Genomic DNA, 22,614 nt, shown 5'->3' with positions numbered 1-22,614 from the left:
TGCAAGATAAACGCGTGGAGTTAACGTCTGAACTTCGCACTGTCAATAAAACGGTGACGTCATGCAGCCAAGCAAAACCTAGATTCTTTTCTGGGTCAGCTGCAGTATCCGTTACGTAGCGGAAGTTTGCCAATGAAAGGGAGAAGCAGAATGAATGAATGAATGAGTTAAAAATTTTTGGTGCGTCGGCACTTCAGCACCCTTCAATATATTCGGGGAAATATCCCCTTACCTAAAATTCTGACTTGAGTGATTAAAACAAGGGGTGAAAAAAACACCCATGAGGGGAGAAGTATAAAGTTAATGTAGGTCGGATGATATAGTGGAGGAAACGAACGGGAAAAAATGGCCTAACCCGGAAATAATTGCCACACAAAAGTTTTTTTGTGCCAGATTGTGCGGAATGGTATAGTGAATAATACATTAAAATCCGCTATCTTAGAAAATGGCGGCAAAAATTAACCTTAAAAACTAAAAAATTATAATATCTCGAAAACGGTGCAATGTACACAAAAAGTGAAGATAACCAAAATGAAAGAGCAGAAAATTTGCTAAATTATCATTCTTTTTGTTTGATAGAAAAAAGGTAAAGTGCATAGCATGAAGGCGTATAGGGGGTGTGGGGGTAACGCCCCACACTTTCTTGATCCGGTCGTGAGTGGAGGTGATGTGATCAGCATCAAGCCCCTGACCGCCTTTACCACGCCCCCAGGTACCCATGTTATTCGACGCCGGCGCCGGGGCCGCTTGCATCGTTAGATTTGAACCGGCCGGGGATCGAACCCGGGACCTTTAGCATGGTAGTCAGACGCGTTACCGACTGAGCCACCGCGGCCACACTTTGTTTGATAGAGCTACCATAAATATTAATTGAATTAGAAAGATTCAAATATTTTCTATAATTTTTAGAATTAGCGTAGATCACTTTGCCTTAGAGTCCATTGCAGAATTTTTTGTAGATACCTGGTGCTAACATGTTAAATTGTATCATTTCCTCTACATACAGACGTGTAGTTGTAGCACAGGTGTTGCCCCTGATACAGCAACTGATGGAAGATGTAAACTTCACTTCCCAATACGCTCGGCTTCAATTAAATTTCGAAGGCTTTAGAGCATTCTAATGTATTGCAGCCACAGAGCAGCAGTATCCTGTTATCTTTCAAAGTTGAACCAAATATATCATCGGGAGGGGGGTCGAACGGGTCGGTCAACCCCCCTGGAAATTGACATCGTTAATTTAAAGATGCAAGAAAGCCGAAAGCTTCTTACTCTTATTGTTAAGAACAGAAATAAAGTTCATTTAGTTAGTATTCGAACAGAATAATCAAAGTAAAAATGCATTGGATCGAAAACATTGAGTGTGAAAAATACAAGGTTATATTCTACCATTTCATCCAAAGAACAAATGGTTTCACTTTCAAAATTCTAACAATTATAGTTGTAGGTGAGAGGTCACACAACACACTTTATGAAAAAAATACCCCTAACATATAAAGCCTTTTCTTGAATATCAAAATGCATTTCAGATAGTAACTGCATAAAATGCAAAAGAAATAATGGAAAATAGTTGTGCTGGTATTCACTCGTTTGGTGTATCGAGTCTCCCCATTTACATAATAATAATAATAGTAATTAATAATAATTATTATTATTTCGAATAAAATTTATTTTTATTAGTTTATAATATTTATTATTGTATAATAACATTTATAACCGTGGTAATAATACTTATTTTTTTTCCTATTATTCAACTTTTATCATTTACCCGACCCCCTGCAAAAATTTCTGGCGACGCCCATGAAATGTAGATAAAGATTTTCACCACCTCAGAGCTTAAACTTACATTAGCGTCTACTTCTGAATTAAGCAGGCCAACGATTACTGAACGTATCTCAGAAATATGTTCATTTGCAATGCACTTTGCTTCTTCAAGTAGCGTGATGAGTGCTGCATCAACTATGAAATGACCCCTTGTGCCTCTGACTATGGCTCTTCTTCTTCTTCTTTTTCTGACCCTGCCAGACAAAACACTGTCGACTTTGGCCAACGTTCCTGTATTTGTAGTATGGGACAGTAGTAATCTGTGGTATTGGATTTTCGTTACACAACTTTTCCAGTTCCCGTGTAATACGAATATGATACACGACAGATGACACTAATAAATCTTCATTTTTACACTTTAACATTCTATATTCTGTTTATATTTCGATTTGACATTTTCGTGCGTATCCATATAAAATCCAAATAATTGGTATTGATAAATCAGATAAAAGAGAAAGTAAAGATATAGGAAATGGAATTTTTAATCGTATCAGATTTTTATATAATATATTTCGTTGGTGTGAGAATTGATCGCATTACAAAAATGACTATGGCTCTTCCTGGTTAATTTGTTTTGTTTTAGTTTATATTACGTCGGTTTTCTGCCACATGTGGCTAATCACGAAGATAAGGACTGATGATGATGCGGTGAGATGGATGAAGGGACAATATGGGCGACAACACGAGCCCCAAAAAGGATTATACTGCCTGGGAGTAAAGTCTTAAAAATGCAGTCCAAGGTGTACTACTTGGAAGTGAGGTGCTTTTCTGGGGATCATAGGTTATCATAGGTTTAACAGTATTACCTCCGTAAATGATCTCAAGGATTTGTTGAAGGCCTGAATCTTCCTGAATCTTTGGTTCGACTATGAATCAAGGTCACAAATAATTCATTTGTTATTTCCAGCATCCAGAATGTAAGTACACAAAAAAAATCTTGTTAAACATACGCAGTATTTCTACATGCCAAAGAAGGTCGCTTTTTGTGCTGAACCGTGTAAAAATTATCACGTAAGGTTCCGAGTAATTTCCCCAGTCAACAATTTCGTTATATAACTGAGGAAAATCGTTTCAACTTGCTTAGATCACAGCAGCAGCAGACACATGCCATGCATAAAAATTGCACATGGTTGTTATGTTACCCCACTTTTTGTTAATTATTGTTAATTAAATTCCTAATAAAAGCTGTTAGTCTGACAATCAAGGGTGAAGAATCCAGCCTTCAACAACAACTTGTCCTGTTGCGAGTGGGAAAGAAAAACTGACACTATAGAAATGTCCATAAAACTTTAAAACGGAAGAAAAATTAACTTTAAAAAAAAAATCCCACATTTTATTCGTATAAGCATATGCGTGCGCACGGGGATAGGGGCAGTTACCTTCTAATAATTAACTTAAAATTCAGTGAATCGCCGTTTTCCCCATCCTGGAAGGCAAGGATTAGATTTGGACAAGAAGGCTTTGAATTGACAGTACAGAAGATTTATGCACACTGCTACTTATAACAATATGCATAAAATATTATTCAGGAACTTTACTTTTCGTCAGCTGGACATATGCATTTCTTTGCTATTCAATAAATATTCAATTCTTTATCTTTCGCATTCATTTCCTTGTCAGGTAAGTTGTTTATGAAAATTTTGGCCATCTTAACTACACGTAAGCTAGATAATGAATACATGCTGTTATATTCCCATTCGTATACAGTATCTACAGATTCTCAAATCAGAAAAGGACACATTTTCATAATGTTATCAACTTTCCTCAATTTCATTCATGTTAATATATACTTTATCTTAATAATTTATCATTTACAGTCTGTCTATTCTTTAAGATACATAATCTTGTATTATTCATTCATTTGTTTCCTAATTATTATTATATATACAACCATATTTCTTCTCTTCTTATCTCTACAATTTATTTCTGCCTTCATCCTACAGCGCACTGACATCTATTGTCGCTCCCGCGAACTACTTCATCTTGCGACTTGATTGTGTTTGCCGTTCTGGCACGTAACAAGGTCCGGTCCAAATTAGTCTTTCTGTGCATAAAGTGGACTTTAAACAGCAATTCAATCAATTACACTGTCTTTTTAGGTAGCTATTCACTTATTCATTAATTTACATACTGTGGATAGACCTACAAATTATATTAACATATTAATTTAAACATTTATGATATTTTTATCATATTATTATTATTTTTCCTGAGACACTTGGTTCGAACCCCAGTTTCGGTTCCGAAACTATTTCTCTGTCTCGTCTCGAAGGATCGATTTCGTTTTTGTCTCTTTGTTTTATATAGTTGCGATAATTTTCTCTTAAAAATATCATATCACAGAGGACATAAATAAATATCAAGACAGTTTATGATGTGAAATTTTAATTTTCCAGCAGTGACCAAATTAGCCTGTTCACATTCCGAGGATCGTCTTGCTGCACAAAGTGGTTTGCTCCCTTCACAACCTCTATTCTCAAATTGTCTGAGTAATTCTTCATTTTCTTCAGCAAGCCTAGATGGATGTAAGAATCCTTTTCTCCAAACAGGTACATTCCTGGCACAGTGATTCGTTTCTGAGACTTTTTTGAATTTAGCCACCTGAAAATGAATCGTGGACCGTTTTCTTTGTAGTAGTTCACACCATACACAAAGGAACCTGTAAGAATAATGCATATAAGTTTTTGTTTCAATTACCGGAATTGAAAAAATATGTAATATCAAAAAGATGGATGCTGCATAAAAGTAGTGAATAGCCGGAGTCTTGATGTGTTGGTTGGAATATCAGATGTGTCGCTTATACGGATGCATGTAGTGGAGGTGGAAGCACATAATATATTAGATCCCACTTAAAACTGTATTTTCAGTCCCGATTAGTCTATCTGTGCATAAAGTAGACTTAAAACAAACTTCAGACAGTTATATGGATGTACATAATAGTTTGTGTAATTGATTGATTGAATTGATGTTTCAAGTTCACTTTATGCACAGAAGAGCTAATCGGGACAGGACTTACAGTTTAAAGTGGGATTCACTACGTGCCTCCAAGTTTGTGTAAAGAATGCGTTCAAGTGTATTGTGTGTAATAAAGATTAATAAAAAAAATAATATACACAATGTCGTTACCGACTATAAAGATGCCACTTTCCATATATTTTACGCTGAAAGATATTGACAAGAATTCTGGAAAGAGATTTAAAAAGAAAACAGAATGAAATTTAGCTGATGAACAAATGTCGCGATATGACCTATAAGAATATTGTGAGCAAGTTTTTTTAGAAAATGGAAAATAAATATTTATATTTTGTTATATTTTATTGATGAATCTTGAAATGAGTGATGGAACAAATTTTATGAAACAGTCGTGCCTAACCAGGATTCGAACCTAGGACCTTCGTGGCTAATTATGTTCACTAATCCGTCACTGAGGTCAGTGGTAACATATACGAGATGTGTGTGAACACTTTCCCCTGTAATTACTTCTAATCAGCGATTCAACTGTATACATCATTTCAAGAATTCTTATGTAGAGCCCTTTGAGCAGACGAAGGCTCTCTGGCGTCATATGAAACCAATCTATCGAAGGGTAGTTAATTACCTGGATCTTTAAATGCATATTTGTACGCTGTGACGTCTTCTTCCGTGATATTACTGTCAGCTTTTCCTCCTCTTAGGATCGAATCAAAACTCATGGAATCCAAACTTCTCATCAAGAACTCGGCAAGCCAAGGCAATTGAAATGCAAACGTGTAACTGTAAAATAGAACAAAGTAGAGTAATTTGCTTCCGTTGTTAAAGTATTGGACGTACTCAAAATTCAAAATGTGTCTCAGTAAACCAGAACTTTAGTTAATGATTTCTGGGGCTGGGCCCAGGACGAGAATTGATTTTGGTGGCGCCTCAACCGAATTCGGCACTTCCTTATCTTGGACAAATATTACGCTCCTAATTTCACCGACCATGTTTACAACAAAAGTCTTGATTCTTTTAACTTTAGGAAGTTTACTAAGACAAACGTTCGAAAAGACCATTGGCATTATTTATTTGTTTGTTCTTTTGGATGATTTACAATGAGTCAATATACACAAACAAAATTGTAGAATAGTATTTCTACAATATTATTAAAAATAATACACATTCGCTTTAAATATAACAGAACACCACGACGAATTATTATTGTATAACTATCAATACTCAGAAAATCAGGATATGTTTATTGTTTGTCAAGCAGCTGTAGGATACACTTTTCTGATCACTTCATTACAAAGTCCCAACACGTATTCCCCCCATAGCTACAGTTCTACAGCAAACTTGATAGAGGTTCATCAATTGATATAGTTAGTCTAAATACACTTTTGGTTTCTTGGAAATGGTTTCGTCCCATGTGGGCAATGCTGCAGCTTCACTATAAAAAGCAGAAAAGCAACATTCTCTGCATTATTTCTCCTATGGCGGGAATCTAGGTGAATCAAATTAAGTTCGTGTCACCCTAGTTTACATACATTTAGTGCACCTTAATGTTTTACTGAAGGCAAAGAAAAAATGTATATTTTCTGTCAGTTGATATACGTACTTTGGATCATTTCTGCACAGAGGATATGCAAACCAGGAGAGTTTCATACAGTACTGACACTAAGTCACAATTATTAGAAAGCATAACTATTAGTAATTCAATCAGACCTGGATTCATGTATGTATGGAGGCCCGAACTGTCAAGATCCTGAGGATTGATTCCCTGTATAAAATTTCAGTTGTAGCTTTTAGGCGAAGTTAAGTCAGAGTCGTCCTTTCCATTTTGCGCCCCCTAAAATATTTTTTTTCCTTTGAATGTTAAGTCTGGAACCATAGTTCCCAAGGCCCCAACCAACCCTGAGTGCAACATATCTTTCAGTGCAAGAGACCAAATACGATCTTCATCTGCTCTCTTTTTGAGAAAATTTGGTATGCACTATATCTTAGTTTGTAAGACTGTCTACATATAACATATATTTGTATCCTACATTGTCTACTCTCTTGTTACTATATTGCAATAATGAGTCTTGATTTACTTACAGAGATGTAAAGAACTGTTGTGGAATGGTGAACACGCCTTGGATGTACACTTCTGGCGGAGGTCCGTTCATAATAACAAACTTCTCCACCATATCTGGGTATCTTCTCAGAAAATCCCACCCCAACAAACCACCCCAGTCGTGGGCAAGAAGAATGCACTTACTTCTCCCTGGAAAACAATTCAAATAAGAACAATCTTAGCAGTAACGTATCATTTATTCATTTATGTTATTCCAGATACAACACTGGCTATTTTGCACTGAAAATATGAGCACAATAATAAAAAATCACAAATATTGAGTACTAGGTTTAGTTAAAAGTATAAGGCTGAGGCAATATCGATGCCAATGTATCGGTTAGATTTTATTTTCGATACTGGCCTATACTATCGACATTTTCGCGGAGTCAAATTATGCAATATTCGATTTTCCGTTGATTTTGTACCAGAATTATGTGAGAAACTGTATTTTGTGATTACTTAACAAGTAATTTTATATTCTGATTTATTCTTTGAACATTTTAAAGCTTAACTCTGGCAAATTGATGTTTTTAATTGGAGTTGGATGCTCATCCACTAATATTAGTCAATAAGGTAGGCGAGCCAAAGGTTACGAAAAATCATATTAGTATTTAACACAGCCAACATATGGCACTACATTAATATACCCAGTCCCCCTCAGGTGCACCATGCAGAAAACGAACTGTCTCGGGCTGTCAGCAGCCATTTTATTTAAGTTATTGTGGACCCCCCTGGCGTCGTGGGGACTGCGCAGAACAGTCCTCCACGGAGGTCGACTATTTGCTGTTACTGTATATAATGCATGTCAACAATCAAAAGTTTGACACCAACAATGTTCTCCAATTAGATGCAGAAACGTGAAGAAACATGAATAAATGTGTTTTCTTGAGCACAAGCATCATTTTCTAAGCCAACTATAAGCCGTGGGCCACCTTGGGAACAGATGTAACGATTTTGTAATCTTTTGTTTTAAAAAAAAAGTTACAACGTTTAGTTTATGTTTTAGAACAAAATACATTTCTGCCTTGGTCAGCATATTGAGTTTTTGGTAAGTTACAAGCTATGTTACAAAAATTCCACTTGGTACACGTTGTTAATTGGTTGTAGGAGTTATTTCCTTTAATTTCAAGAAATTCATCTCATTAGAGATTTGTAAATTGCCCTAGAAGCTTAACTAGGGCCATCTCTGGTTCACCTGCCTTATTTTAAACAACTTTTCATTGTTACAATTTTCAAACATCGGTACCGGTATCGATGGGAATCGGAAAGAAATTCGGTATCGGCATCGGTTCAACCAGTGGCGTCCCCAGGATTTTCGGTCCTCATTTGCCATTTTTTCCTGCATTTGACTTTCTTTATCTTTAGGAATCCTGGACCAAACGGGAGTGGTTTATTACTCCCATCAACCCCACCTTGGGCACGCCACTGGGCTCAACCCTAGTTAAAAGCGATAAATTTGGATTCACTTGTTACCGAAATCGCGTGAACAGATTTATTTATAGCGTGGCTAAATAGAAATTCATACATTTCAATTGTTTTTGTGTTCTTTATGTAAGTTTGTTGAGAGGTTCATTTGCGAACAACATATTTATGCAACCACGTGCTCACTGATTGCCTACATTCTTGAAATTAGCGACGATTATTGATACTAATTGGGTTTCCACTTTCACTTCAATGTTTTTACCTCCTGAGGCAAGGAAAAAAGTTGTTCCGCTACCACACGCGCATGCCTTTCTCTGACATTGAGTTCCAACTAGGATCATTAAAATTCCACTCCCTTTATTCTCTTTGTAAGAGTGTACAATTGCACCTTAGGGTCTAGGTAGGTGTTACCTCAATATGATACAAACTATCAGAGTGTTTTACGTAATAACAATCTAAGTACAAGAATTCAATCTTTCAGAACCTTCAATGAAAGAATGTATTTTAAATTCCTTTTGGAAGAACGATTTATCTTTTCCATAAAAGTCTTGTGTGTAGATCATGGTTAAGACTTCCACTGTCGGGAATTTCCTTATGTAATATAAAAAGTATATTAATATTGTTTGCAATAATCTAGTTTCAAACTAACATGCGAGGGACGATCAAAAAGTTCGTGATGTGAATTGTTAAGGCATGTTTTTTTGGGGACACGCAAATAATATAATATCAGGCAAATTGTTGATCACCGTGTTCATTCGTTTTGTTTTAAGCAATGTTTGATTCAAAATTTGAAAGAAAGTGCCAACGAAGCAGTTGAGAACGTCTGCTGAATGTAAAATACCAGAACAATAAATTTCCTTAAAAATAGGTACACTGTAAGAGAGAAAATGAATGAAAAGAGCAATGGACAATTTGCCTGGAAATACTTATGCATCTCACTCTACTCATGGGTACAACAATCTCTGAATAGAACTCTCGGAAAGTTATCCACAGCATCGGAAACAATATTACAATCAGGCTGTCTTTTAAGTTGTATCATTTGAATTGGCAATAATTTTGTTATAAAATTAGGTTTAAACACAATTTACTGCTTATCGTACGCCTTTGATGCGATATAGGAAATGTGCATAAGATTCGATTCAATCACTATTATACGATTGCATTTAAGCAGTATTTTTCTATTCTTTTGTAAAAACTATTTGTAATTCTTCTAAAGAAATGTTAAAACATCCAATTATACAGAGTACTTACAAAGGATACAAATAAATATCATACAGTTAGGGTTGCCAGATTTCTAAAATAAAAAAAACGGGACATACAGATTATATAGACATGGATATAGTTAAATTTATTTTTATAGCATTTTTAAACATTACAAAATCAATTGCTGTTTAAAGCATTGTTAATCCCTAATTTTTATCATTTTGGCAAAATCTATTAATATTTGAGTGAATTCTTGGCGTCCTTTAAAAGAACATTTTTTTCCCAATGCATTACTATAAAATTCAGAACATGACTTATTCTCATTCACTAGAACTTGCAATATGTTTTCCCCTGTTGTTAAGTCCAGCCGATTTCGTTCTTTGGTCTACTGAACAGTCATCATAGAAAATATGATGTATAAAATGATTTTTGAAATTTGAATTCGTTATCTTTAGCTAAATACCTGACAAATGGGCGTCCCGAGAACATTTTCCGGAATACCGGGACATTTCTTTAAAAAAGCGGACAATCCCGTATATACGGGACGTCTGGCAACCCTACATACAGTACTACTACTACTAAATAGGCTTCATATGCCTTACTATCAGTCAAATGTTTCACTTTTCCTTCAGATTTTCTCAGGCAAGGACACGCTTCTGGCCTTTTCAAGACCGTATTTAAAAGCTGGTAAATATTATTCGTAAAAATTGTTTGAGGTACTGTATTAGTATTATACTGTAGAACCTATGCTTATTGTATCAGAGTTGAAATAATAAAGTACGTTCTAATGGATAGGTTTTACAGCCCTATAGCTAGATTGGCGCCCTAGGCAGGTTTGTGATAGCAGGCTTCAACCCCCCCCCCCTAGCCTACCCCTCGCTACGGGCCTGAAATACGATACAATACTCTCGTAATTGCGATTGGCCAAAGGGCCAGATAAGTGAAGTAAAATGACCTAAATCAATCAGTCATTGTGATAGCAAAATTTCTTGACCACAAGTATAATATCTTGACTTTTTATTGACTTCTTTGCCTACTTCTTGATTTCTTGACTTTTTCTTGACTTTCTTGACTGGTAGACACCCTGTCATTGCATATTAGCTGTTCATTACGATACTTCTATACATACCTAATCCATGGATGATGTTCTTCACGTCTTCTACTAAGAGTCTGAGCTTATAGTTTTCAGCTTCTTTAGGCTTATCAGAGTCACCATATCCGCGAAGATCAACTGCGACAACCCTACGGAAATAAATCTTATGAAGTAGATTTCCCATGAACATGTAGGCTACCACTTTCATTTTTTAAGTTGTTCGTTTGCTTACTAAAAAAAATGCAAAGTACGTAACAGTAAGTAAGTTTTCAGAAGATACTAAAGTGTCAACCTATATTCCACGTAGTAGAAACTGTCTTATTGCAGGTTAACGTGGTTATGGCGGCCAGACACCTCAACCAACCCTTGTGTGGCACTGCCCTAAATGATAGATTACGATGGCAAGAGACAGAATTATTATAATTATTACTAATAACCATGTTATAAACCTATTTAAGAAATAAGTGTTATTCTTAGAATATTTTAAATATAAATACTGACTTTTTAACTTTTTATGCATTTTATTTATACACTTGGTAAAAATGTTTGCATGTTGATTTTTTAAAACTTATATACGATTTTAATCAAAATCTTACAAGTTTTTCAAACCACTTTTAATGGCAATGTTTCTGCGCGATTTTTTATGCTTTTACATGCGAATTTTTGAGGTCTGTAATGATAGGAGAATATTAAACATATAACATATTGTCATGTCCTGTAGCGTAACCCACTTTTAAGTCACGGACTCTGCGACGGACTTTCTTGTGTGAGTGGACTACTGGATAGTTGTATAAGATTTAGGTGGACCACATCCTCAAAGAAAAAGAAAATATGTATTCATCATTTTCTACACACTTTCATTTTATTTTTATTGTAAAATCTGCGTATTACATTTCAACAGGGTGAACAAACTTTGGTTGATTGATTGATTGATCTGCTATTTTAAGTCCACTTTATTCACAGTAAGGCTAATCAGGACTGGATATAGAGTTTGGGATCCGAACTACTTGTGCCTCCACCGGGTATCGAACCCGTGACCTTGAGCCAACTTGGCTGTACGTCGCTGCTCCTGTAGGTCCCTTAAGTTCGAATCCTGGATAAGGTACACGATTAACCTATGGAGGTTGAATAAATATATGACAATCTAATGCATATTCCATTGCCTAATTATAGCTTGGCCTATTAACGGATTTATGACAGAAAACATAATATCTATCGTAAAAGAAACAACTAACCAATACTCCTTGGAAAATTCTCTTAGCTGATGCCTCCAGGAATACCAAAACTCCGGGAATCCATGCACACACAATATTAGGGGTTTACTTCTGTCTCCATTTTCAACATAATGAAATCTCATGCCCTGCAAGAAATGAAAAATTTTTTTTTAAAAAAAAATGGAGGCGTGGGTGTCTCCTTGTATTTTTCCAGTTATTTATTTCGCCAGGTCGTCGCTCTTTTTCTTGGCCATTGACAAAAGCAACGTAAAATAATCGAAACATAATGAAGGATAAAGAATGCCGAGCTCTCCCGACCGGGTCTATGCAACTGCTCGCTACCAAAGGGCTACGGAAGATGACTCCATCCACTGAATATGGGGAACCCCTTCGTCATCTCCACATTAAACCTGTGTGTGTGTGTGTGTGTGTGTGTGTGTGTGTGTACAGTATATACACACATACACATATATACGGTGTGGTACTTGGAAAATTTCCAATGGGGGAAATTTCAGTAACTAATCTTGGAGCGCATAGGCGTAGCTAGAACTTTATATTTGGATGTGCACAAAGAAATAAAATGAGGTCTTGTACCTTTTTAATAGCATATTTTGCAACACAATTACTTGGCTCTTTAACTTCACTGATGTTTGTAAAGGAATATAAATTCACTAAATGACACTGTTGAAAATTTCTGAATATATGTAGTAGAAAAAAATCAAATTGCATAGAAATTACACACACACAAAATGTTCATAAATGTTACAAACAAATACATCAAAATACACGTCTTCTATAACAAGAGACGTTTGTCAAAAGGTACAATGTTCTAAAACTTCATTTACATCAATAGACTAAGCTTTTTCCTGTTCCACAAATAGCAAGAGCAGGGCTTCCAATCTATCCTGCTTCTGAGTTGCTCCTAATTTAGTTTTAACTTGGGTAAGCTTGGAGAAAGCTCTCTCACACGTGCAGCTTGTGACAGGTATAGAAGAAAAGCGCTGCAGTACAGAGTATAATGCAGTAAATATCTTCTTTCTCCAATGACATCAAAAAATCGAAAAACTATAGACACCCGTTTCATCAGCGATAATGCACACGTTTGCACCAAGTAATGACATTTTCAACTTCTTATAAACTGACTCTTATTTTCTCTCTAATTGAAATATCTGTCTTTAATTCTCTTGGATAAAGCAGCCCATTAGGGTGTGCCTAGGCACACCCGGCACACCCCGTAGCTACGCCAATGATAGAGATATTTATACGAAGCTTTCAAACCTGAAACCATGCATTAGAAAAATTGAAAGAAAATATCAGGAGAGAAATTGAAGCAATTTCGGAAGAGGAACTTGTTAGTGAAAATTTCCTATAAATATGCCGTAAATGTGTGGATGCAGGAGGACAAAATTTCCAACACCTCTTGCAGGCCCGTACCCAGGGGGGGGGGGCATGCCCCCCCTCCTCGAGCCATGAAATATTTTGATGCAAACCTACAAAAATAACATGGATAACTTTTTTTAAGATTTTGCAAGAATTTAGATTCTCTTGTTGTATAAATGAATGGGTTGTCTCTGGAGAGAGGCAGACTCCAGAAGTCTGCAGTCTACTATATTTAGTAATTTTAGTTTTATAACCATTTATGCCAAGCTATTAAATGTTCCAATTTGTTCGGGACAGTTCACCATATTTACTCCCTGTTTTTACTTTTCTCGAACTGCAGTCTTGATGAGAAAATGTCCTGTTTTTGTGGTTAATTCACATTCAGACATGTTCTTCGATAATTCCATAGCGTTGGTGGTCACATTAAGGGTACGAATTGCCTTGGCGGAAGGGGGATCGCCCACCTTTCCACCAACGATCTTCTTCTGTTAAAATTTTTCCCCCATTGAAATTTTCGGAGGGTAAGAGTTTGTGTTATAGCAACAAAGATAAGCAATTAGTTTGGACTTCAAACATACTTTACTAAGAATAACATCAACACATACAAAGAAGAAATAACAAAGAACCGACCGACCTGTCATTTCTCCTCCATTTCTCACCTCCTTTCGTCGGGAATAAAACATAGCATTTACATGTTAATTTAATACGAAACTAATGTCTTCTTAAAGTTTCTCATTTTGTGTCCCTCCACCTCGTTATCTTTAATTTGCAATCGATTTTGCAAATGTGAACAATAACACACGCTGCTGGTGTGGGATGCACAACCGACTGTCCATTTATTAGCCACATTTCTTGAATGCTAAATTTTCTTTTCATCGGATTCAACGGAAAAGAGTAAGTACATAAAATATCTACAATGTCTAAGCAGAGCGTAAGTATGCCAGCTGCATCTAGGTAGAGGTGCAACTTCGGTGCAGGGGGTGCGAAAATCATTCTCGTCATGGGCGAGCTACAACTCTGATGAGCAAACATTTCCTTTCGAGAGACTATTAATAGATTTACACCATTATAAAAACATAACACAATTAAAGTATGAACATTTAATTATCATTTTTAATAAAAAGCAATAATTAAATAATATCTAACACTTATTAAATACATTTCACTTATCTTCTAATTTTTTGACATTTTGAACCAGTCGTTAAAGGAATTAATTTGCTAGTTTATAAATGTAGCAAATTAATTTTTGTTTATAGTATATGTTTATAAATATAAATATATATAAGTAAATTATTTAATTAATTAATGATATTAATTAATTATTTAATAATTGACATATATTTCATGATTTCATGACAATTTTATGTATATATATATAACCAAGGTTTCGGGCTTGGCCTTCCCCTCCCTCTCAAAAAATCCTGTGTACGGGCCTGACCTCTTGTAACAAGGTACGTGCTCATTTTAATTGTAACTGTCAATATAATTGCACGAGATTATTTCATTACATAACTATCGGTTCCAGTTACGCGGGTGTTGCATCCAGTTTGCCGGCAGACGCGATCTTACTTCCCGCTGCGCTAGCCGCCGCTCCACGGACACCTCGACCATAAAAGGGACTGTATATGGCATCGTTGCCTCAGATTGAGTAACTACAATATCCTGGGGTTTTCTTGATTTTTTTTTTTCACATCTTGTGAGTTAATCGCTACCCTGCTGGTAATAGGCACCCCTCACATACTGAATGCTCAACGCTCGGTACTCGTCAAGGAGTAGCTATGCAAAGGGAGGCTTACCTGCAACGTCAAATAACAGTGTCGTCCAAGGGTCGGGTCTCGCAAACAGGCTGGTGGATCCAGTTGTTCTTCCTTCCGACTACTGTCGTGTTTGGTGAAACACGCCAAAAGAACTTTGAGAAGAGCTCCGAGCGCCATAAAAGGAATCGACACCAAACGTAGCAAAATATTCATGGTTCCCACACCTGACTCACTGCGATTCAAAACTGAATGCTTCTCCACGACAGGCACATATTATTTTCTTTCCAATGAAAGAAAAGCGCTTTACATAAAGCATTACGTAATCTGAACCTTTCTTTAATTTATAGTTGCACGTAAAATAGCCCAAGGCTAGATGAAAGATAATCGCATAGTTCAAGAAACTTTCTAAGCACATTCCAATAGGAAGGAAAGGGAAGGTTTGGGGGGAGATCAATTGCATTGCAAAAAGAATAAATTTGCAGATTTGTTACTGCGAGTTATCCCATACAGTGGCATGGATAGAAATGTGTTTAGGCATCTCTTTTCGTCAGGCACGTATCCAGGAATTCCTTTCGGTGGGGGCTGAACTCCATATTTTTAAGGGGTATAGATATATCCTCACAATTGTATGTTTAGGCAGTAGCGGCAATTTGGTTCAAAAACGGGGGGGGGGGGGGGGGGTGCAAGGAAAGTTTACTTTATCTTGACAGACACGGCTTAGCATTAAGAGGCCATAGTGATAGTGTCGAGGCAAAAAAAAATGGGGAGCAACTATCCTCTAAATCGTCACCACTGTTTAAGGCTGTGATTTTAATCGGAAGGTGAAATCGGAACATCTTTTACCAATTGACCCTCTGTTTCCATGCACTAACATTGTGTGTCGGAACCATCTCAGTATGTGTGTATGTCCATATCTTCTCATCAGGCATCAAAACATCTACAAATACTACCAGAAGTAAGTGTTTTTATAAAGCTGTTATACATGCACGGGATGGACAATCCACTCGATAACGGGAGATTCAAACTGTTGGCTGCGATCTGGACGCAGACAGTTCTCGAATATTTCTCTCTGATTAGAGCCTGAACACCATAATTGTGCCTTGTCCTCCCATGTTTGCAGCTCTTATAAAAGCCGAAACCCACCAAATTGTTCATATTCAGGCCTAAGCACTCGCAAGTGTTCAAAATTGTCTGTCATAGCTTCCGCAGTCTTGTCATATATCGGCACGAAACAAAGGAAGTCTTCTAGAATACAGCTGTAATGTTTTGTCTCCCGATATGATCAAATGCTTACTCATTTATATCCAGTTATGTGCCCAAGGGGGCGCTGGTTGGGTCCTAACCCTATTTTACCCAGTATTCCTTAAAAAAAAGAACGTCAAAGACAGGAATAGATGGCAAAATGAGGACTGACCACTAAAAATAGTATGCGTAACCCCTCTCCCTCCCGAAAATCCTGGGTACGGCTCTCTTTATTTCGGATACATTTTTTAAAATTAACTCGCCAGAAGTTTTTGTCATTTCGTATTTGAGACTGAAGTAAGATGCTTTCTTTCTGCAGATAACTTTAACAAAGCCCTAATTTTCCATCCTTGTGACTAATCTACAAGACTTAGGAAGATTTCAGACTGAAGGGACACGTGATACATGTCGTTTGGAATGAGTCAATCAACAGCAACGTTTCACACAGTAGCGACACAAAAGGCCGCACAACCCTACTTTCGACTTGTGAAATCCTCAGGCTACACGGTGTGAAATCTCGCCACTGTCATAGTTACCTAGAAATGATTGCCAGTAGATCGACTCCTTCTCTTATTCAAGAACGTTCCCTCTCGCACTTTCCAGAGGTTAAAAATTACAATGAATCGCCCTACGTCTGGCGCTATCTTTGTTGTGCAGCTTCCAAATCCTGACAAGTCTCTACATAGTGCTCAAGTTCACTGCGACAACACCGAAAGCGCACAGATTTCGTCTGTTCGATGCTAGAAAACAAAAAATTGGTGTTGCTATTGGTATTATTACTGCACTGGGAACAGCTTTAGTCTGTTATTTAGTTCAATTGCCTGTTTGGGTAATAATCATGTCTGCGTTGTTAGATGGAGTTGGTGCATATATAGTTTACGTGCAATAGGCAATATTGCCTCGATAATTATTTATCTCCTTAAATTATCGTCACATTATTCAAGAAGCCAAAAACATATTATCTAGTGTAAACAGAAATATTACCTGAAGGGGGCTCGAGCCCCCTGTACCCTACCTTGGATACGGCTATTAACAATAACAGGGTTATAGAACATTATCCGTCTTTCCTCCATAATTATTTATCTCCTTAAATAATCGTCACATTATTCAAAAAACCAAAAACCTAATTTTAACTAGTGTAATGTGAAAGGTTTCGGGGGGGGGGGTGTTCAAACACCCTGATCTCCACCTTGGATGCGTGCTATTAACAATAACAGGATTATAGAACACTTTCCTTTTTGCCGCGATGATTATTTATCTCAAATTATCATCACATTATTCAAAAAGCCAGAAACCTAATTTTATCTAGCGTAAAAAAAAATTCCTGAAGGGGGCTTGAGCCCCCTATACCCCACCTTGGATTCGTGCTATTAACAATAACATGGTTATAGAACATTCTCCGTCTTGCCTCGATAATTAATTCTCTCAAATTATTATCACATTATTTAAGAAGCCCAAAAGAACGTAAGTGTGATTAAACATACTGTACAATAATTTGTAATATACTGTGAAATTCATCTTCAGGGCTTCTACCCCCCACTTTTCCGCCTTTATATGGAGGCTGCTGATGAGGGATGAGCCCCTCCCGAAATAAAATACTGGCTACGGGCCTGCAGGCAGCTCGGAGAATTTTCTGTTTCTCCAGTATTCAGTTATATCGCCGTTGCCTTGTAGTCAAGGGGGTCCGGGTTCAATACCTGGTGGAGGCATATAGTGGCGCAGTCCCGATTAGCCTTACTGTGCACAAAGTGAACTTAAAACACCAAATCAACCAACCAACATACAGACTGTGTGTGCGTCTTTCGCTTCAGACTCAGTAGGACCCCCCCCCCCCCCCAATGTAAGCGTCAGCAACACAGTCACTTACATAGAAAGGCTGTCACATGGCGTACATCTTAGTGTTTATTGGTTGGTTGATTTGTTGTTTTAAGTCCACTTTATGCACAGTAAGGCTAATCGGGACTGGTCTTACAGTTTAAAGTGGGATCCGAACCGCTATGTGCCTCCCCCGGGATTTAGTGCTTATTGTTCACATTCAATTCACTGAAGTATTTGAATAATACTGTGTTTTGCATAGTAACAATGTTTTCAAATTTCCTTTAAGTTAACCAGCCATGGTAATTTAATGTTTGAAAAATAATATATTTATAAATTAAATATGTGACGATTAAAATGTATAAATGTGTTAAAAAATCAGTGTAATTTTTGTACGTTTTTATGGGATCACATTAAAATATTTCATACTTCGAGGGGAGCTATGGCCCCTCCCTTGGTTAAGGTTTGCTATATAGTCTGTTGTCTGCATAGGAGTGTGATTGCGATCATGAAGATTAATAATTTCTCATTACAGTTGAACCTCGATTTTACTTTTTCCAGGGGACCATGCTATAAGAACTTAAAATATGGGGAAATGCAAAATCCTGCAAACATTTATAGTATTGTTTTCAGTGGCGTAGCGTTATAGTACGCCCGTACACCCGGCGTTCCCAGATTTAAAATTTCAAAAATGCTTAAATGCTGTGATTATAAAGTAAAACGTGACTAATTTCATATATGTTTGACCTTCATGGCATTATAATGGCTATTTTTCGCGATCCGCTTGCAACGCTCCACTCTCAACACTCGTTCTAGCATCTCTTTTCAATGCCTTTCCCGGCCGGACGCCGAGCAGGTTCGGCGTACAGGACTCCTATATTCCTTGCTGCCTTTATGGAGGGAAAGCTTCCATTTCTACAGCACGCGCGTAAATGCTCTCTCTTACGCCAGCGTACGAGAGGTCTACCGTGATTGGTTCATGTGACCCTTCCTGCCTTCTGAAGGAGACGACAGCGGTAGAATTCCTACCCGGTTCTTCGCTCTTCGCGCTCATGCAACTCGTGCTGTGTGATGCTACAATACGCAATAATGACTGACGTAACTTTACCAATCTCAAATATACTGCTTCTTAATGGCCACTGCATTGTATAATTTATCGCACGAACAGCGATGTGTATTAGAAACTAAAATATCAACACAGTTTTTGTCAAATAAGTTGGTGAAGTCCTCGTCATAGAAATTCAGCCTGTGGCTGCTCTACCACTTAACTCTTTGCGGCGCAGTGGTTATCAATGGTAACCACCTCAAGATTGTCCTTTTCGGCTCGGTGGTTAGTGTCACTGACCACCACTTGAAATGCAAATTTTCGTTTTGTGTGGTATTTTAACTCGAATGTTTCGCTTTGAGGTGTATCGCCTTTTGTCTGAAATGAGATTTTGGGGATTGTTGTTTCTTATGTTTACTCCAGTCTCCTTTATGGTGCCGCTTTTGTTGAATGTTGTTGTAAACAGTGATTGTAAATGACTAATTGTTGTAATGGTAGTTCTTTTTCGTTTTCTGCCGAATCCACTGTGCTTTTATATTTCCCCATTACCGTGGCTACATCTGTGCCAGGAAGTGGAGGTTTTTGTGCGGTCGTTCACAAAGGAACTCTTCATATGTAGGTGGTTAGTGTTGCTGACCACCGCGCAGATTTGGTTGCTTTCGGAACTCTGTGTAAAGTTTACATATTTCCTAGAATCATGGAGAGGCTGACTGATCAGGATATTCGAGACTTTTTTAATGCTGAGGACATACCCTCAGGCTCCGATTTGGACTTCAGTAGTGATGATTCAGATGCAGATCCCACTTTTCACCCAGAAATAAGTGCAGAAGGAATGTGCATTGCAGAAACGTCCTCTGAAGATGAATTTCTTGGGTGCAATATTCCTACTAACGAAGGACCTTCGACATCAACACAAAGTGCCACAGGTTGTGTTAGTGCATCAATGAGCATCAGACAACAGGATGGTTCCAATGAGGTCACAGTGAGTACTCCAATTGTGCCATTGGTTCATGTAACAAGGTCACCAATCTGGGATCAGACATCTCATCAAACAACTCCAGTGCCACATTTCTCAAGTAGGGTGGGACCGACTGATGCTGTGAAGGAACTGCAAGATAAGAGCCCTCTTGCAATTTTTTCACTCTTTTTCAATGATGAGTTGCTCAATCATATTGTGTTTCACACGAACTTATATGCTACACAACAAGGTAAGCCCTTCCAACCGACAGACATGGATGAAATTCGAGTATTTATAGGAATGAACATTTTTATGGGTCTCAAACGAATGTCAAGCTACAGAGATTATTGGTCATCAAAACCAGACTGGCATGACTATTATATTTCAAAACTAATGAGTGTAAAAAGGTTTGGTTGGCTGTTGAGTCACATACATTTCAACAACAATGCTGTTCAACCAGAGCGTCGTGATCCACAATTTGATAGATTATATAAACTCCGACCATTTCTGAACAATCTGGCACACTCTTTCGTGCAAAACTACAAAGCTTATCAGAAACTTGTCGTCGATGAATCGATGGTAAAATTCAAAGGAAGATCTAATATGAAACAATTCATGAGGGATAAGCCAATCAAAAGAGGTTTCAAGATATGGATGCTCTGTGACTCGTCTGGATAAAACCACAGGTTCGAAATCTATACTGGGAAAACAAGCGAGCAAGGTGAGAAAGGGTTGGCTTCTCTCTGTCATGATTTTATTGATAAAAACCATGTTCTATTTGTAGACAACTACTTCTATAGCTATTAGCTCCTGCTAACTCTAAAAGCCAAAAATATTTTTGCATGTGGGACAGTGAATCCTGCACGGAAGTTCCTACCTAGTCTCAAAGGGGAGAAGGAACTAAAGAGAGGAGAATATGATTGGCAACAGTCCGATGATGACATAACAATGATAAGATGGAAGGATAAACGAGCAGTGAACTTTTTGTCTAATTTCCACAATCCCAATGATACAATAACCATCAGTAGGAAGGCAAAAGATGGTACTATTTCAGATGTGCCCTGCCCAAAGATTGTGAAGGAGTACAATGAAAATATGAATTTTGTCGATAATTTTGATCGACTGAAGAATGATTACCAGATTGACCGCAAAAGTAAGAAATAGTACTTGAGATTATTTTTTCACTTTCTTGATGCAGCTCTAACAAATGCTTTTATTATTCACAATCAAATTGAAGGTGAGAAGTTCACTAACAAGGAATTTAGGAGGGATGTATATATAGGTTTGCTCTCCAAAAGAATAGCAACTCCACACACTCCCCCAAACAGAAGTGTAGAAATAAAGCGCCACAAACCTAGTGTCATGCCGAGTATTAGGAACCAGAGTGCAAGCCATCAACCTAAGAGGTCCACATCAAGAAGATGTGCTAAGTGTAGCACGATTGATTGATTGATTGATTGATTTAGTTTATTTTACTTCGCGTTTTGTGCCTCGTGGCTAATTTGCGAAGATGGGGATGAGTGATGAAATGATGAAATTGATGAATGGACATTCACAAACAACCAAGCCCGACCGGGATTCGAACCCGGGACCCTTGGCGTCGCAGCGCAAGTGTAGCACGAAGAGCAATCCAGTCCGCACAATATGGATGTGCAGTGTTTGTAATGTGCCCCTTTGTTTGCGGAAGGATAAAGACTGTTTCCAAACCTTTCACCGAAATTGAAGTTGAATTTAGGTAAAGAAAACCTTTGTATTTCACAATTTTCATTCACATATGTTGCATAAAAAAACATGTTACATTTGCGTGGTGGTTAGTGCTGATAACCACCAGTTTTTTCAAATTAAAATTACAATTACAATAGAATTTAAGAAATATTATGAAAATATGTATTCTTATGTAAAAATAAAAGATATTAAAAGTGTTAATGTAAAAAAAAAATTTCGAACCTTCTCCGCGCCGGAAGGGTCGGGAAATTTATCCAACTCCTGAGCCGCAAAGAGTTAACCCGCAAAACTATTATTTTTTTATTGTATTTTTTCGTTATTATCTAACTACTTAATATTGTGTGTATGGAAATGTTTAGCATTCATTTGAAAACTCTTAACATCGAATGGTCTCTGGAGAAAATTATTTTAAAATGTTTATCAGCATTCTCAAGATGTAATAAACAGTAGTCTGAATTACTAATCGGCACTGTTACGTCAGTAGAGTGTACGATATTTGGATCATCCACTCTGCTTTTCACAGTGCGCCAAGACGACAGAGGTCCCTGGTTCGAATCCCGGCGTGAGCACGGCTGTTCTTTGTCAGTGTCCCTTCATCAATATCATCACTCATATTCATATTCGCAATTAACCAAAAGTGGTAGAAAAGCGAAGTAAAATAAACCAAATCAATCAGTAGTTGGATCGCCCACAACAATGACGTCTACTGTTGTGCAGAGGCGCTTGTGATTCAGGTAGGTTTTTAATGACTTGAGTCATGCAGAAAGATATAAAAAAAGGTATAGAACACCAGAGTTCAAAACATCTGTGGCTAGTGAGGCATCTAATTTTCTAGCTAAAACATGCAATGATGATGTTTTATTGAAAA

General features: G+C 37.3%; 1 protein-coding gene across 1 annotated transcript; it reads right to left on the bottom strand.

The window, feature by feature from the left end:
• Window positions 1-4,192: 4,192 nt before the first annotated feature.
• Window positions 4,193-15,201, bottom strand: LOC146001147 (epoxide hydrolase 4-like). The gene is made up of 6 exons (XM_083138439.1): window positions 15,001-15,201; window positions 11,846-11,970; window positions 10,647-10,759; window positions 6,874-7,042; window positions 5,420-5,574; window positions 4,193-4,480 (listed from the first exon to the last, which is right to left on the bottom strand). Exons 1-6 carry the CDS (start codon window positions 15,172-15,174, stop codon window positions 4,206-4,208), a joined length of 1,011 nt encoding a protein of 336 aa, XP_082994565.1. The 5' UTR covers window positions 15,175-15,201; the 3' UTR covers window positions 4,193-4,205.
• Window positions 15,202-22,614: the final 7,413 nt, after the last annotated feature.

The sequence above is a fragment of the Lepisma saccharinum genome, chromosome 17 (genome assembly GCF_977018435.1).
Source record: "Lepisma saccharinum chromosome 17, izLepSacc3.1, whole genome shotgun sequence".
NCBI lineage: Eukaryota > Metazoa > Arthropoda > Insecta > Zygentoma > Lepismatidae > Lepisma > Lepisma saccharinum.
This window is presented reverse-complemented; position numbering and strand designations above follow the sequence as displayed.

What these genes read in the sequence shown, in the direction of transcription:
- LOC146001147 (XM_083138439.1), bottom strand. Translation starts at nt 15,174, where the DNA reads ATGAATATTTTGCTACGTTTGGTGTCGATTCCTTTTATGGCGCTCGGA. An exon ending in GAATTTTCCAAGGAGTATTG is followed by an intron (nt 10,760 to 11,845) that starts GTTAGTTGTTTC and finishes TTATTTCCGTAG; the next exon opens with GGTTGTCGCAGTTGATCTTC. An exon ending in GAACATCATCCATGGATTAG is followed by an intron (nt 7,043 to 10,646) that starts GTATGTATAGAA and finishes ATTGTTTTCCAG; the next exon opens with GGAGAAGTAAGTGCATTCTT.